We start from the raw sequence: 17,640 nt of genomic DNA, 5'->3' as shown, positions 1-17,640 counted from the left end.
TCACTGTCACTAGTGACGGGAATTATTTTTATTTTTATATCTTATTTATATGTATTTGTTGTTGTTATTGTTATTGTTTTATGTCACCGGCCCTCTCCCTCTCTCTCTCAACTCCTTCTCCCCCTACGATCGCTCCCTCTCCTTCTCCCCTTACGATCTCTTTCCCTTTCTCTGTCTCTCTCTGAATCGCTCCGTCTTCCTCTTCTCTCTAGATAGCTCCATCTCTTTCTCCCTCTCGTTCTCCCTCTCCCTTTCTGGATCACTCCCCCTTCCTCTCTCTATTTCGGTCGTTCTCACTCCTCCCTCTCTATCGATGATAGTAGTTGATTTTTCTGCTCTCGCGCGGAGGGGGATTTCCACATAGGGCTGGATACTGATCTTGATCTTAGATCGGGGGTCGCGATCAGCCTGCTGATCTCTCGGGGTATCAATCAGGTATTTTTGTTTCAAATTTCAATGTCCTTTTATGCTTGAATGATTGATCGTCTCGTTTCTTCGCTGTTTGTATTCGTTTGCTCAATCGTGCTGAAGAATGAGATTGAATCTAGATTGGCTTTCAGATTTTATCATCGCTGGGCGTTTCTTAGAAATTTTATTGCAACCTTATCAACTTCTTTCCTCTTTTCTCATCCATTGCGTATCGTCAAGGATTCAAATCATTCAGTTGAGAACATTACAATTCCGTCAAGGACGTCATTACCACCGATTTAATAATAAATTATAATTGTATTAAAATTCCAACACGGAGGTCATCTGCGACGGATTAATCATCACGTCACTCGTCTGGACCACCCCATCATTTTCACGTCAAAGTCACGGGCAATCCATCACCGTCACCGTGACGCATGACGTGGCGGATGACGATTGCCGATCCCTAGGCCCAATATTCATCATTTGGTAAGATTATTTTCCTTTTTCTAGTTAATATTAAACTATTAAAAGTTCAAAACTTTCTCGGTGAGATCTTCTCGCTCAGTATTGGTCAAGGCCAGAAACATAATTTGAAGAGTTCCCGAGGGTCTATTCGCGAAATACTTTATGGGCATCAAAGTACGGCCAAAAACTAAATTCAAAATCTTTTGGGCGAGCAGGTCATTCTAGGGGCTGAACCATAATTTATAGAGTTTACGAGGTCATTTCACGAAAACAACAAGGTCAATTTCACCTTTCGGGCAATACGGGTAAAAATACCCGATTAGGCACCGTCTCTCTCGCCCGACAAGAGCAGGAAACCCTAACTGTACTGTCCGATTCTCTGAGGCTCAACTTCGACTAGAGCGATGCACTCGGAACTCGGAAGAAATTGATAAAGGGGATGGAGAAGAAGGGTTCTTCTTATTGCTAGTTAAATTAGTAGAAAATGGAAAGAGGGGGGGCGAAGAAACACGCCATTAGAGCTATCTACTACTCCAAATTGGGTGAGATTAAGGCGGCTAAATGGACCCTTGACAGGCCGCCGAGTGGAGAAGCACCGCCTTAATCTCCTCTGCCCGCGCGCCAGGCCCTTCCTTGCATTGCTGTTAAAACCAAACAAAGAAGATGAGGAACACGGACGAGGAAGAAGGGGGTTTTTTTCTCTGGTATTTTTTTTTTCCAGGGTTTTTTCTAACCTCAGCTCTGAACACGTCCAATGCGAAGCCATTGAAGCAGCTGATGACGGCTTGCTGGATATCAAGCCCGAGGCTGTCGAGCGCCCTCATCGTGGACAGAAGCAGCCCGGGCCTCCTAGAACAGAACATGTGTATATTCACAGCTCGCCCTTCCCTCTCTCTCACCTCCACCTGCTCGCCAAACCAGTTTTTAGGGTTTCACCCCATCGAAGAAGAAGAAGAAGAAGAAGAAGAAGGATTTAGAGAGAGGGGCTGACCCGGGGGAGCTGACCGTTGGGGCTGGGCAGCGAGCTCGAGAGGAGCTCTTCCTTGACCCGGCATGGCAGAGTCGGCGGGGTGGGGGTTAACGGGTGGAAGCTTGCAGGCCCCGCCATTGACGGACCCGCCGGGCCAGACTCGAGCTCGCTGTGTAGCTCGTTGATCCTCTGCAAGAGCTCCTTGAGATACTCGATCGCGTCTCCCAGAATCGACGCCCGATCCATCTACCCATAAATCAAATCAAGCTCTGATTTTTGAAATGGGAAATTCTCCATTTCCTCACCTTGGTGATCTTGGGCACGACGGATCTGAGCATGTAGAGCCGGTCGTTGAGCTTCTTCCGCCGGCGCCTTTCCGCCATGAGATTCTTCGCCGGCAGCCCCTTCTTCTTCCCCTTCTGGTCAGTCACCCCGCTGTTCGCATTCGACCCGCCCCCCGCGCCGGCCCTAACGTCGTCGGAGTCGTAATTCAAGCCGGAGCCGTCAACGCTGGCGTCGTCCAGATCGTCGTCCTCGTCCAGCAGCCGCTTCTCCCGTTCCTCCGCGGCGGCGCCGCGGCGGAGCGCGGCGGCGCGCTTCTGGAAGAGATTGGGCTGGGCGCCGGCGGAGGGGAACATCTCCAGCGGTCGGATGACCTTGGGGCGGTTCAGAAACGAGGAGCCCTCGAAGGGCTCCAGCGCATCTCCGCCGCCCGTGTCGAGATCGACGGCGCCCAGCATCCCGCCGCGGCCGAACGAGGGGTTTCCGATCAGCCCGGCGGCCTCGCAGAGCTCCAGCGAGGGGGGCTCCAGCGGGCTGCCGTAGACGGCGCCGAGGAGAGAGGAAAGGGCGGTTCTTTGCGGGAAGAAGGCTTGGGACGGGTCGAGGTTGAAGACGGACGACGGTGAGCAGGACGAGGACGAATCCACGGGCTGGAGAAGCAGGTCTTGGTGGTGGTGGTGGTGGTGGCGGATTTGGGGGGGAGGAAGAGGGTGGAAGGACGGGTCGACGTGGCCGAGGTACCATTCGTCATCCAGCATCGATTTGAAGGACGCCAGCCCGAGCTCGTCCTTCCCTTCCCCCGCCGCCATCGCCGCCGCCGCCGCCGCCGCCGCCGCCTCGCCGCGCGTCCACGACGCGGCGTCTTCTTCCTCTTCTCCGCCGCCGTCGATCCATCCTCCGCCGCCGCCCATCTTCGGTAGCATCACTCCTCCGCTCGGAAATCTTCGCAGAATGGATGAAGATCAGACCACCAGCGCTCTTATTCGAGGGCAGTTATCCGGCGGTGACAGTACCCTTCTCTTACGGTCACCGCTCTCCTCCTCTGCGATTATCAGTTGCAGAAGAGACAAATCCGAATCATGGCGGCGAGGAATTAGGGTTTCTTATTTCTTAGCCATGATGACGAGGGTGCCCTAATCGAGCCCTAATCTCTCCCGATCCGCTCTTGTTTCCGAGGAAAAAAGCCGGGAAATCTGCGGAATCGCGCTCCCTATGCAAAACGCATCGCCCATCGAGCCCAATTCCGGAAACTCGTCACATCGTAGCATCATCATCTTCATCATCATAGCATAATCCTTGATCGGCGATCTTCCCTGCGCCGGAGGGCAAACTGTCATTAATGGCGTGGAAGAGAGAGGAATAAATTGACAGCAGAGGAGGAAGACCCATCACCCAAGTTCCTCGTGAGTCGCTCCTTTCACCGCAGATAAAGCAATTCCCCATCTGTCGAGATTGATTGAGGGGGGAAGACGACGGAGAAGAGGAGTGCAAGTCAAAAGGGATAATTGGGCTTGGTTTGGGCCCACTTCCCGCCCGATTTAAGCCGGTCACGAGCTTGTTCGAGCTCTAGGGCTAGCAAACTCACGAGTTTTGGGGATCGGCGATGGTGGCCGCAATCATTTGAGCGCGCTCGCCGGGGGAATTTACTCCGATCCGAGGGGAATTCGAAGAGCACGGGCCCTCCTCTCTGTTCATTCCTTGACGAACGCTTCCTGTCCGCCCCTGTTTCCGGCGAATTTCAAGCTCTCTCTATCGATCTGCGTAAATTTTGATGTTGGGCTCGATTGAATGCGCAAAGTGTCGTCGAGCGCAGAGTTGGGAAGCTGTCGTGCCGCTTGATCGCTGGCCATTGTATTTGATTCCGTCGCAGGTTCGTTCCTTGTCGGTGGTTGTGGATGCAACGTTGTTCTGGTGTTCGTGTTTTATAATTGTGGAATGATGGGAATTTCCGAAGGTTTCTTTATTCATCAACCACGGACGGATGTTCGTATTGTAGAGTTGCGAAAAGGGTGGGGTACTTTCATGTTTTATGCACAAATCGTCAAGTTGTTGAGCATTGAGTTTTGGTAGTAGAAACCTGGGTGTCTTCTCTGTTTTTTTTTTACTATTTAATTGATTTTTCATGTATTGGTGGATGGTAGCGGCGGTCTTTGCTGTATTGAAATGGGAATTGGACGTATATTCTAAACTTATTTAGTTTGATTCTCTGATCTTGTCCAATTTTCTATTCATTGTGTTGTTTATTGATTTTAGGACGGTGGTGCCTATTCTTGTTGAATTGAAAATCAGCATGCGAAGTATATTAAATGATTTGTTGCCTTGTTCTTTTCAAAGGTGAACTTGTAGTGACGAAACTTCTCTTATTTCTTTGTGCGCATAAACAACTGGACTTAAATATTTAATTCATAAGGGAGGTGTGTCAGTGATAAAATATAAAACTGAGGAAATAGGAGATGATAAAGACATTACCACCATGATACTTGGGGCTAAAATCACTCCAATAACGAATCTTTTCTTTCCAGAATAAAACAAACTTCAAACTAAGTTGCAGTATCAAATTTGTGGAATTTGAAACTGACATTGGAGTTGAAATCAAAGAAACTCAAATGAAATTGAAAAACCATATATATTCGTTCTTTTGCTGGAGAGAAGGGCCGAGTCGCGAAACAAATGAAAAGTTTGCTAGGTTCGCTGATCATAAGCTTTGCCATATAAACAATTTAAAATTTTTTGGTAATTGACTTAACAATAAGTTTGAGCATATAGCTTAGCACCTCGAGATGGCAGGGATTAAGATTCATGTCTTCATCCAAAGTTATCTCAAGACGGAGTGCCCGTCGTAGTAAGAATATCTTGATTAGTACATTCATGTGTGATGATTAGATCATCACGTACGAACAATGGCATGATGTTATTATTATATGTCAGCACTCTACACACATGGTTTGACACTCTTTGAGATAGGCAACATTCAAATTAATTGGAGATTGACTCACTCAGAGTCTCAGACGCTGAATGTTAGTAATGACACGCGAGAATATATAACTTGTACATTTAGGAGTCTCTTGAAGTTAACGCACGGCACTGAATCTATAAATTGAATATTAAGTTCATAAATACGAAAATAATGACCATAGAGAAATATTAGTAATTAAATACAGTAGATATAACACAAACTACCTTACCAGCTTAATGTGCATTAGATGGCCTCTTAGAGACTGAGGTCAATTGGGACAACGGTTGAGGACAGTGATGACTGCAGTGTGCACTAAGAGAAAGGGGGATTAGAGGTAATGGAAAGAGCATAAGAGACTAGGGCCCTTACTAGCGGAGGACACAGTCCGGTGTTGTCCTGGTCTTACCAAAAATCTAAATCTAGAACTGAAGTTTGGTTCGGCCTCGGTTGGTCATGTTTGACTAGTAAATGTGAAAGTCAATGTCAAGTTGACTAGGTCGTCTCACTCCATCTAAATAGACTTCATCTAATGAGAGGGGGAGAGGGAGAGAGATAGAGTGAGAGTAATATATTTAGAGAGTGAAAGCGTGCGAGAGAGTAAGAGAATAAGAGAGAGGGAGAGAGAGAGAGAGACAGAGAAAGAGTGAGAGGAATATAATTAGAGATTGAAAGAGTGTGAGAGATTAAGAGAGTAAGAGGGGGAGAGAGGGAGAGTAAGAGGGAGATAATGAGAGAGGGAGGAAGAGCGAAAAGGAAAGTTAGGGAGAAAAAAGGAGAGGGCACGAGAGAACGAGACTGAGAAAAGAACAGAGTGGTAGACAAAGAGAGGGAGCATGAGAGAATGAGACAGAGATAGTGCAAGACGGAGTGAATACAAGAGGGAGAGGGAGTGGGTAAGGGGGAGAGTGTGAGAGAAGGAGAGATTAAGGTAGGGAGAGGAGGGGGGAAAGTGAGAGGGGGAGTGTGAGAGAGAGGGAGATGTGAGTCAGCGGACTCGACATCCCATTCATAAGCCCGTCTGTTATGTGTGAGCACCAACGGACTTAGTCCGCTCGGTGCCGTAGTCACCATCGCCGCTCCGAAGAGGGTCAGGAGGTCATCCGCATCGTCACATGTCTCTCACCCTGGAGCTTGGAGCTCGGCAAAACCCCACAAGTCGGGGCATGCAGGTACCATAAATCTGACACGAACTAACTTATCAGCTTAATGTGCAGTAGATGGCCTCTTAGAAACCTCGGTCAAGTGGGACGACAATTAAGGACAGCGATCGCTGTAGTGTGCATTAAAGAAAGGGGGATTAGAGACAATGGAAGAGCATCAGGGACTAGGGCTCTTACTAGGAAAGGACACGGTCCAATCTTCACCTGGTCTTACTGAAAACATAAACCTATACGTGAAGTTCAGTCCTGTCTCGGTCTCTGTCTGGTCCGGTCTCGGTTGGTCATGTTGACATGTCAATGTGAAAGTCAATGTCAAGTTGACTTGGCCGTCTCACTGCATCTAAATAGACTTCTTATAAATCTTGCCTTGGTGCCAGAGTAGTGTTCTGTAATGAGAGAGGGGGGGAGAAAAGGTGAGAGGAATATAATTAAAGAGTGAAAGAGTGTGAGAGAGTAAGAGGGTAAGAGGGGGAGAGAATGAGAGAGGGAGACAGAAAAATTGAGAGAAATATAATTAGAGAGTGAAACAGGTGAGAGAGTGAAAAAGTGAAATAGGGAGAGAGGGAGAGATGGGGAGAGAAAGATTGAGAGGAATATGATTAGAGAGTGAAAGAGTGTGAGAGAATGAGAAAGTGAAATAGGGAGAGAATGAGAGAGGGAGAGAGGGAGAGATAGAGAGAGAAAGATTGAGAGGAATATAATTAGAGAGTGAAAGAGTGTGAGATAGTGAGAAAGTGAAATAGGGAGAGAATGAAGGGGGAGAGAGGGAGATAATGAGAGAGGGAGAGAGGGAGAGAGTGAGAAAGTGAAATAGGGAGAGAATGAGAGTGAGAAAAGGAGAGTGTGGGAAAAAAGAGAGGGAGCGTGAGAGAACGAGACTGAGATAGTGCAAGATGGAGAGAATACAGGAGGGAGAGATTTAGAGAGATTGCAAGACAGAACGAGTGAGACTGTAAAAGAAAGAGAGTGACAGAGGGAGAAAGGGAGTGGGTAAGAGGGAGAGTGTGAGAGAGGGAGAGATGGAGAGATTGAGACAGAGAGAGGGGGGGAGAAATTGAGAGGGAGAGTGAGAGAGAGGGAGATGTAAGTGAGTCAGCAAACTCGACATCCAATTCAAATGTCATGTGAACCAATATGACTTATATAAACAGGTGTGAATATTAACTACACACGTACCCCTATACTTGTTATGAAAATTGACTAGGACTCAATATTAATTAAGCAACTTTAAAGACTATGTGATATTATGTTACAAATACAAACCACTGAAGTATTGATTGTCAATGGGGAAAATACAACGACTACAATAAATTCTCACTTGTCTTATTCTCTCCTTCTTCCTTCTCCTCTCATTCAAGCAAGAACAATTCTTTACATGGTATCAGCGTGACGACGACAGACAAAATGATGGAAGCAAACTCCTCAACAATAACTTCTTCCCTTGCCGCAACGCCTTCCTCTAAAATACACCTATGGAAATTCTATAAGGCCAAAGAAAAAGTTATGGAAAGGGAAAATTTTGCTATTTCGAGATGTACTAAAAGTTGTGGAGGAGGGTAGATACCGGTTTATAAGAACAAAACAGGTCATAGAACAAGGGTGTAAGTTTTTCACAAATTTTTTTCATAAAAAGGAAATTTTTTCAAAATATGAAAAAGTGATGAAAAAATGGAAAACCCCCAAAAAAAATGTGTCATAAAATTCTAGAGTGTTATAAAAAGTATGAGAAGAGAAATAAGGGTTTTTCAAGCCATGTATCCCTGTATGATAGGTGGGTAAGTACTACAGGATAAGAATAAAATAGGAAGTAGAACCAGGATATAGACAGATTTAAACGAAAATAAATAAATCTGAAATTTATTGAAAATCAGCCATTTTTCGAAAAATGGTGTATAGGAGTTAGAGTTACATCAAAGAAGTTAAATTAATAATTAATGAATATTATTAAAGTTAAAATAATAATAAATATATATTATAAAAGTTAAAATTATAATGAGAGAGCAAGTATTGGCCGTGAGGCTTCGACGATTGAGAAATCCTAAGCTTAGTACTTGGAGATTTCACCGATTGAGAACTCCTTAGCTCAGTCCAAGGACGTTGTCGATGGCATTGTCCGACGTGTAAATCACTTAGTGAATGTAACTATGTGATGTGATGTGACCTAGGAGAATGTACATGCAGGCCCCGACTCGTGATGATTCGCCAAACTCCAAGCTCCAAAGCAGACAACTGGTGACGGTGATGGTGACCTTCTAACCCTCGTTGGAGTGACGATGGCGACTACGGCGCCGAACAGAACAAGTTCGTAGGTGCTCGCACGTAACGGACGGGCTTGGTTTGTGCCTAGGAAGATGCTCAACTTCGTAGTTTTCTCGATAAATGTCTCTCACCTAATCTAACCCGAGCGCGGTGGAGTGTAGTAAAAAATATACTAAAAGACGTAATATAACTGACAAGCAAGGGGAACGATATACCTCGTCGGTAGCAGCGTGCATCGTTGGCGTCTTGGTCGATGCAAAGGGACCGGTTGGGGCAGAACGGTGGAGGTATGCTGGAGGCTAGCACGACGTTGCTCAATGGGCAGCGATGGGGCGGCGCTGTAGCAGTATTCGGAGGAAAAACTGATGTCAAGGAGGACGTGCGATGCGCGGCGATGGCGGCGTTCAGCAATAGTGCGGCGAAGCAGCAGCGAGATGCGGGCGGTGGACGATGCGGGCACGGGCACAACAACAGTTGTGTAGTTTCGGCGGCACAGATGCGGGCATTGGCTCGGCTAGTGCAGGTCGTGCAACAGAGGTCGTGAGACGTCCACGAGACTCGAGCACAAGCTCCGTGTGTGTGCGACGGCCGGTCTACCCTCACAGAACGTAGGGTTGATGCTGACCCAATGCGGTCGACCGCTAGGCAGGCAGTTGCGTAGTCTGCAAAGCTCGTCTCTCAGACAAAGGAGCAGGATGGTCGTTAAACCGTTGAGCAGTCCACAAGTTCTGCGGGCAACTGTGTGATCAGTGTGATCAGCAGCTAGGCAAGCGGTTCCGCCGTGTAAGCAGCGCGGACGGTTCACGTGTTCAGCGAGTAACCCAGCGGTCAGCGCTGTCGGCCGCGAGGCAGGCAGCCCGCAGTCTGTGCACTTTGTCACACATAAGGATGCACAGCTCAATCGAGGGGCCGTGTGACGGTCGTGACAGAGTCAACGTGGGCCAGGTACCATTGCGGTCATGTCCGGCCTTCCGACACGTCTTTGATAGGGTGACATAGCAAGCAGCCGAACGTGGGGACTACGGCGCCAGAAGGGTTGACCAGTCACGGTGGATACCCGTGTGCTTGACCCTACGCGGCGGATTCCCTGTGTCGCGCGGGTTCAGTTGCGGCCGATGACTTTGGTTGGCGTGGCCGATTCGCCACATGCAGTGAGCGACATGAGTCATGCACGGGCACGTCCGCGGGAGAACGCCTTACACGCTAGACACCAAATCTGCGGCGGCAATGAGGGTTCTAGAGTGAAACAATAAGGGATGAACGGGAGGGGGAAAAACAGTGGTTCCTGTGTCTCTCCTGCCCCCCTTTTCATTCTCCTCGGTTCCTTCTTTCCTTCTCCTTCTTCTCCTTCCTATCCTTCTTCTCCTTCTTCTTTCTCAAGGTGAGATCTGAAATGAAAATAACTACAACAAACTTCCAGATCTAGATTGAACGTGGGCTCATCATGGCCTTATATAGGTCCACTATGGGGCCGAATAAGAGACCCCATTTTACATCTTAAAATTAATAAAACTAAGAGATTAAAAATGATACGAAATTAAAATGATACGGACACGTCACGACGAGTAGGGTCACTCGTCGTGACGAACACGAAACAGAAATTAAACCAATGAAAAAGATAAGTGAAAATATGAAGATACGAATGCGGACATGCTCTACCTGGGGTATTTAGACCCTAGCGTCTTCACAGATGCTTTGGCGTGCTGGTCGGGCTGGACACGGACCGGCGGTGATGCTGATGTTGATGAAGACGGCTCCAATGACGTGTTGTCGATAACGCTTGGGTGCGCTCCATTATTTTGCCGATTGAGAACTCCTCAACTCAGTCCAAGGAGGCTTCGTCGATTGAGAACACCTCAGCAAAGGCAATTAAGGCTTCACCGATTGAGAACACCTTTGAGGCTTCGCCGATTGAGAACACCTAGGAGGCTTTGCCGATTGACAACACCTTTGTCTTTAGAGGCTTTGTCGATTGAGAATCCCTTAGAGAGGCTTCGCCAATTGAGAACACCTTGGAGGCTTCGCTGATTGAGAACACATCGAGGTTGTTTACTCGGGTTAAGCAAAACTTTATTGTTACAAGGACTTTGACTCATGATACCCTTAAGAAATCTTGATTATAAGCTCATACTTGTAAAAATAAAGTTTTGTTTAACCCGAGTAAACGAGCTTGAGGTGTTCTCAATCGGCGAAGCCTCGAAGGTGTTCTCTATCGGCGAAGCATCTCTAAGGGGTTCTCAATCGGCAAAGCCTCATAGGTGTTCTCAATTGGCGAATCCTCGAAGGTGTTCTCAATCGGTGAAGCCTCCATTGCCTTTGGTGAGGTGTTCTCAATCAGCGAAGCATCCTTGGACTGAGCTGAGGAGTTCTCAATCGGCGAAGCCTCCAAGTACTGAGCTTAAGATTTCTCAATCGGCGAAGCCTCATAGCCAATACTTGCTCTCTCATTATAATTTTAAATTTGATAATAGATATTAATTATTATTTTAAATTTTATAATATTTATTAATTATTATTTAACTTCTTAGCGGTAACTCTAACTCCTATACACCATTTTCGAAAAATGGCTGATTTTTATCAAAAAATGCAGATTTTTCAATAAATTTCAGATTTATTTATTTTCGTTTAAATCTGTCTAAATCCTGGCTCTACTTCCTATTTTATTCTTAGCCTGATGTACTTACCCACTTATCATTCACGGATACATGGCTTGAAAAACCCTTATTTCTCCTCTCATACTTTTTTTAACACTCAAGTATTTTAGGACACATTTTTTTGGGGGGGTTTTCCATTTTTTCGTCCTTTTTTCATATTTTGAAAAAAATTCCTTTTTTATTAAAACAATTTGTGAAAAAATTACACCCTTGTTATATAGCCTGTTTTGTTCTTATAAACCTATATCTACCCTCCTACACAACTTTTAGTACATCTCAAAATAGTGCAATTTTCCCTTCCCATAACTTTTTCTTTGGCCTTATAAAATTTCCATAGGTGTTCTCCGATGGTATCCTGATAGTGGTAATTCTGTCTGGGGATATGGTTTACTTGAAGCTCTAAAGTGAGAATTATAAGACATGGAAGAGCGCAATGCTCCCCCTTCTTAATGGGTATGATTTAATGAAGTTTATAGAATAACTCCCTCCTCCAATCTCTTTTTCAGATGATTAGGAAAACATAACTGAGAACCCCAAGTTTAAGAGATGCTGGAGAATAGACCAACAGGTTTTGGGAATTCTGCACCAAACCATTTCTGAATCCATCATCCCCAAATCAGTAAAGCCAAGTCAACTCAAGAAGCATGGGAAAAGCTGGAGTATGTGTTTGTTGGTAGGAATCAGATCCGTGTGTTGGAGCTTCAACGATAGTGCCACAACATGAAGAAAGGATCAATGAGCCTAGATGAGTATATCAAACATCTCATGTTAGTAATCGAAGCCTTAGAATTGGTTGGGTAACTTGTCAATGCTTCCTCTATAGCCTTTAATTTCTTGCGCGGGCTTGGCGCTGCCTATACCCAATTATCCATTAGCATCAATGCTAACGTTGGACATCTAATATTTGAAGAAATTGTGATTAAACTCAAAGCACATGACGCCTTCCTTATGTTCACCCAAGAAGAAGAAATCACTTACTTTTTCTCCTACTCCAAACAGTGTTCAAGCCCTCTACAAAGCATGACCACGTCATCAATCCCCAATTTATTTTCAAATGAAAGACACAGTTAAATCAGAGGATTATATCAAAATCAAGAGTGAGGAAGAAAAAGGAACTAAAGATTTCAACCTAACTATCAACTGTGCTCCCAAATTTGAACATTGATCAAGAGAATACCCTGAGCTGCAGAAATATTTCCATACTTGGAAGCCAAATGACCGTGATTCATCATTAGCCCAAGTCAACCTCTCAGGCTCAACAGAAAATCAAGCTTGGTATCCTGATATTGGGGCCACGCACCACATCAATGTCGATAAACAAAGTTAATCCCAGCATTAGGAATGCCATGGAAATGGCGAAGCACACATCGGTAAAAACACAGATTTGAAAATAGTATCTACTGGCTCTTCCAAAATTTCCACAACCAGTAGAAATTTTTATCTAAAAGACGTTCTACGTGTATTAAACATTGCCAAGAGTTTAATGTATATTCATTAATTCACTACTGATAATAATGTCTATGTTGAATTTCATAACTCTTATTGTCTTGTGAGGGCAAAGCCACATATCCAATCCTACTATGATAAATATCTAAACATGGCCTCTACTACCTGAAACCGCCCATCTCGATCAAAGCAACATTCATTGAAGAAAATGTATCAGCTGAAGTATGGCATGTCGGCTTTGACATCCTCAGTTTTGCACCTTGCAGATCAATAGTTAACTGAATTGGTTTACCTACTACTCATATTAATCAACAAACATTATGTGATTCTTGAAATATTCCTAAGTCTCATAAGCTACCTTTTTTCTCGATAGCTCGTCATTCTAACAAATGCTTAGAAATCATTCATTGAAATTTCTGGGGTCCCTCTCTTATTATTTCAATTATGGGTTTTCCTATCATGTCATCTTTATTGATGATTTCATAAAATATACATGGTTTTATCCTCTAAAATGCAAAAGTGATCTGCTAGACACGTTTAAAGTTTTCCAATATCGAGTAGAAAATCAATTTAGTACAAAAATCAAGTATCTCCAATCTGATTGGGTTTGAGAGTACCAAGCTCTTCACAACTATCTTAAAACTTGAGGATTTGTTCATAGAGTATCCTGCCCACAGACTCCTAAACAAAGTGGAAAAACATAAAGAAAGCACATACATTTATTTGCAAATGCTCTTTCTTTACTTCATACAGTCCACATGCCCAAAACATTTTGGGATGAAGTTGTTGCTACTGCTTTGTTCCTTATTAATTGAACGCCAACTCCTGTTTTCAAGAACAAATCACCTTATGAACTCTTATTCTAAGCACCACAAGAATACTCTTCATTAAGAACATTTGGATGTCTATACTACCCCTACTTACGACATTATTCGTGAGAAGTCCATATTTCTAGGCTATAGTTTTGTACACATGGGCTACATATGCCCCTTGTTGCACACATATAATTTTTTATCTCTCTGACTTTTATTTTTTATGAAAATTATTTTCCATTTTAACTTCACTGAATTCAACTCGTCTTGGGTTACTTGGACCGTATTGAAATAACCCAAGACCATATCCACGTCACGATGTTCCTTTTGATACATGTGCATCTCCTAAGTCTAGTGATCATCCTTACTCTTCTCATATGTGATGGAAACATATGTGACCGACAAGCCGATGACACACTCCATACCTCGTTCCATATTCATTAATAGAACATATTTATTTTAGTGCATGTGTGGTGTCTATAATGAAGTCCATGAATACATGACCACACTTAGTGCATTATGATGAGATCGTAATACGGAGATCACTAGTCTTTAAGCATGTTTTTAAATATTTCTATTTGAAGGATACTCCAGAAGGACATTGAACTATCGAGATAGAAAAACAGATACCTCACTTATATGATGAGTATAGCTGGTCCCATAGCCATTAATGAGGAGACACTAGCAATAGATAGTTGACACTTTTTAGTGGAAATCCGTTCACTGAATCGATTCGCACAAATCTCTGAATGGTATTGTACCAAATTTTCGATCAAGTTAATTCACGTTATGATTGTTTAAGTGATCTTTAGACCTGAGACACCAAAGAACTCTTGTGGACATGATGCAGGACAATTAGGGAAAACTGGGTATGAGGACTATCTAGTGTTGGGTGGGATAAAATAGACCACAAATCACACGATCGAATCCAAAGATTTAAATCTGGTGAGAATAATGATGGTGCAGCCCCTTTCCTTGTCGAGGGCGGGAGTACTGTCTTACAACCACCGCGGTGAAAACAAATCAACAAGATCAATAAATTCTAACGGAGGATCGCTAGAAGATTCAAAGGCCTATTCAACTAGTCGCTTGAAGATTCAAAATCCCAAAACAAATCCGACGGCGGTGGACAAGCAATCAAAGAACACTGGACAAAGAACACTAGCATCAAAGAGGGTAGAAAGTACCTAATGCAGGATGATTAGGGGATGACGGGGTGATGTAGGGTGTCTAGAGGAGACGGGGACATGGTGACGATGGGAACCGGATACTAGGATGACTAAGGGAGGGATGGGATAAAACAGACCACAAATCATACGATCGAATTTGAAGATTTAAATCCTGTGAAAATAATGATGGTGCAGCCCCTTTCCTCGTCGAGGGGGGGAGTACTGTCTTACAACCACCATGGTGAAAACAAAGCAACACGTTCAATAAATCCGAATGACGATCGCTAGAAGACTCAAAGACCTATTCAATTAGTCGCTTGAAGATTCTAAATCTAATCAAATCCAACGGCGGTGGATGAACACTCGAAGAACACAAAAAGAAGAACACGGACACCAAAGAGTGTAGAAGTACCTCAGCACTAGATAGTGTGTGAAGAGGTTACGGGAAATTCTCGATGCGTTGTTGGCAGGACAATTGACGTGCGCTTCGACAGGGTGTTGCGGATCCAACTGGGCATCTAGTTGTTGGCAGGACGCGTTGTTGGCGGCGACAAGTGGCTGCGAGGGCATCCGCGGGCACAGCAGGCGCGCGCGGGCGGCCAAGGGCCCGGCGAGCACAGGCGGCCGTGGCGTGGCACGCATGCAGTCGAGGGCGCGGCGGTTGGGCACGGCGGGCGCGACGCGGCCAAGCGCGCGGCGCGCGCGGCGCGTGGCGGCGCGCAGCCAAGGGGGACGGGCACGAGCTGCCAGGGCGCAGGGCGAGGATGGTGGTCAGTCGATGGGTGGGCGGCAGGAGTGGTCCTTCCTCGACGGTGGCAGCAGCGACTGCAAGAGGCGGCGATGGCGGCGGCTCGGGAGGGGACCACTAGGGCAAACTTTCTTTCTGAAGAAGAAAACTTCAATTCAAAAGAAAATTCACCAAGTGTTTCTTAAAACTTTGGCCTACATATAGGCCTTGGAGGAACGTGAAAATAAGATAAAATAACCGTTAAGTTGATGTAGGTGACATGTTGACTTGTCACGTCAAAGGGTACTCTGTAGTTGGCGTTGATGACATGTCATGACGCGGGACATCTCGTGTGTAAGTGGGAGCACGTCCGATGTCGGTGTGTTGACGTGGTCACCAACATGACAATTCTGCAATTGGCGTTTACAGCGCGTCATGACGTGGAAAGTCTCGGGTGGCGATGGAGGCACATCCAAAGATGATGCGTTGACGTCGTCGCCATCAGTACCTCAGCACTAGGGCAGTGCGTCGTGGCGGTGCGGGTAATTCTCGATGCGTCATTGGCGGGGCGAGTGATGTGCGCTTCGACAGGGAGTCGTGGATCCAAATCTGCGGTCAGTTGCCGCGGGGTCAAGAGCGGAGTCATCCCCTTGGGGGTTGGGGGCAGCGCCCCGAAACCTAAATGGTAAACGAGGTGTGCTGTTGCGGGACGTAGAATCTGAAGGTTTGGATGCTAATCGTAGGGGTTGTGTGGGCAGACGGCTGCGCGGGTGGGCGGCTGGTATGTGCACGTGGGCATGACCGGTTGGTGGGGTCGGGCGGACAATCATGCGCGCGGTGGCGGGGGAGTGGCGTCCATGCGCGCGGCGGTGCGTGCAGGTGATCGTGCGTGCGCACGGCGCTGGCGGGTGGCTGTGTGGGCAGTCGTGCACGCGTGCGACACTGGCGGATGGTCGTGCGCGCGCTCGCACGGTAGGGCGCCCGTGAGCTGGGTAGCCGTGCATGCGCATAGGGCGAGCGGATGGCCATGCACGTGGCAGCGCGAGCTGGCATCTGTGCACGCGGCGGTGTAGGCGGGCAGCTGTGCGCGCGCGCGGTACTGGCAGGCAGCTGTGCACGCAGCAGTGCAGGAGGGTGCGCGAGGCTTGAACGGCGTCGGGCGTGCGCGGGTACGGGCCACTGGCAGAGGGGCAGAAGGCCTGACATGCTACGGGTAGGTGGGAGCAAAGGTGGTCTTCCCTTGACTGCGGCGGCAGTGGCAAGCGGCGGCGGCAACGACTTGGAAGGGAAGAGAGGTAGGGCAAAATTCCTCAAGAAGAAAGAAACTTCAATTCTTAAGAAAAATTCACCAAGTGTTTCTTAAAACATTGGCCTATGTATAGGCCTTGGAGGAAAGAGAAATAAGATAACCGTCGAGTCGACGTTGGCGACGCGTCAACTTGTCATGTCAAAGGAAGGTTCTGAAGTTGGCATTGACGATGTGTCATGACAGGGGACGTCTCGTGTGTAGGTGGAGGCGCGACCAAAGCCGGTGAGTTGTTGTGGTCGCCATCAGGACAGTTCTGAAGTTGGTGTTGACGACGAGTTATGACGCGGGACGTCTCATGTGTAGGTGGAGACACGTCCGAAGCCAGTGCATTGTCGTGGTTGCCATCAGGACACATGGTTGTTCTTTGATTATGACCAATGAGTCTCTAATCAAGGGATTCTAAATGGTCTTAGTTCGGGTGCATCAAGAAGTTTACGTAGACAATTGAGTGGTCAAGATGGGATCATCCACCCTCGGTATAAGGGGAGATGACTCAAGGAAGACGAGCAATGAAGTCCTTAGCTAAGGTTGTAAAATATCGCATCAGTACTAACTTGAATGACCAATTAGGGTTTGAGAGTTGACCACACCCTAAGTCATCCTAGGAGTGTCAAGTGGATGATGGACTATACACACATGATAATCAATGACAAACAGGTTCCATGAGGGAGTCGATACACACTCCTTTGCATCTTTTAGAGCATGAGGTGTACTGTGGCACCCAAGTGTTGGAGACTCAACCTATCGATTGGGTTCACATATTAATTAATCTATTTGATGATAAATTTAATTAATTTTCAAGTCCAATAAAGGTTATTGGGTGGCTTGAGTCGTTAAATAGACTAATACATGGGCCTTGAGGTCACACACAAATGGTCTTTTTGACGTCGAAAGATATACATAAGTTTGGGGGATATTCGCTTAGTATAAATAGGGTAAGGCCCTGAATGAAATTCACCCATGCCAGAATTTCTTAGGGGCCTTTCCCTTCTTCTCTGTTCTCCCCAAACATCCACTCCA

General features: G+C 46.1%; 1 protein-coding gene across 1 annotated transcript; it reads right to left on the bottom strand.

The window, feature by feature from the left end:
• Nucleotides 1–1,318: 1,318 nt before the first annotated feature.
• On the bottom strand, nucleotides 1,319–3,209 carry LOC144705164 (transcription factor ICE1-like). Its single transcript, XM_078577714.1, has 4 exons — nucleotides 2,152–3,209; nucleotides 1,868–2,092; nucleotides 1,611–1,781; nucleotides 1,319–1,517 (listed from the first exon to the last, which is right to left on the bottom strand). Exons 1-4 carry the CDS (start codon nucleotides 3,049–3,051, stop codon nucleotides 1,434–1,436), a joined length of 1,380 nt encoding a protein of 459 aa, XP_078433840.1. The 5' UTR covers nucleotides 3,052–3,209; the 3' UTR covers nucleotides 1,319–1,433.
• Between the last annotated feature and the right edge of the window lie 14,431 nt (nucleotides 3,210–17,640).

Source organism: Wolffia australiana, chromosome 7, assembly GCF_029677425.1.
Source record: "Wolffia australiana isolate 7733 chromosome 7, ASM2967742v1".
Lineage (NCBI taxonomy): Eukaryota > Viridiplantae > Streptophyta > Magnoliopsida > Alismatales > Araceae > Wolffia > Wolffia australiana.
The sequence above is the reverse complement of the archived record's forward strand: the minus strand, read 5'-3'. Positions and strand labels throughout refer to the sequence as shown.

Bases quoted from the DNA above. Each gene is read 5' to 3' on its own strand.
- LOC144705164 (XM_078577714.1), bottom strand. From the start codon at position 3,051: ATGCTACCGAAGATGGGCGGCGGCGGAGGATGGATCGACGGCGGCGGA. The intron at 2,093-2,151 runs GTGAGGAAATGG...ATTTATGGGTAG, and splicing joins TCGTGCCCAAGATCACCAAG to ATGGATCGGGCGTCGATTCT. The intron at 1,782-1,867 runs GTCAGCCCCTCT...TTTGGCGAGCAG, and splicing joins CCAACGGTCAGCTCCCCCGG to GTGGAGGTGAGAGAGAGGGA.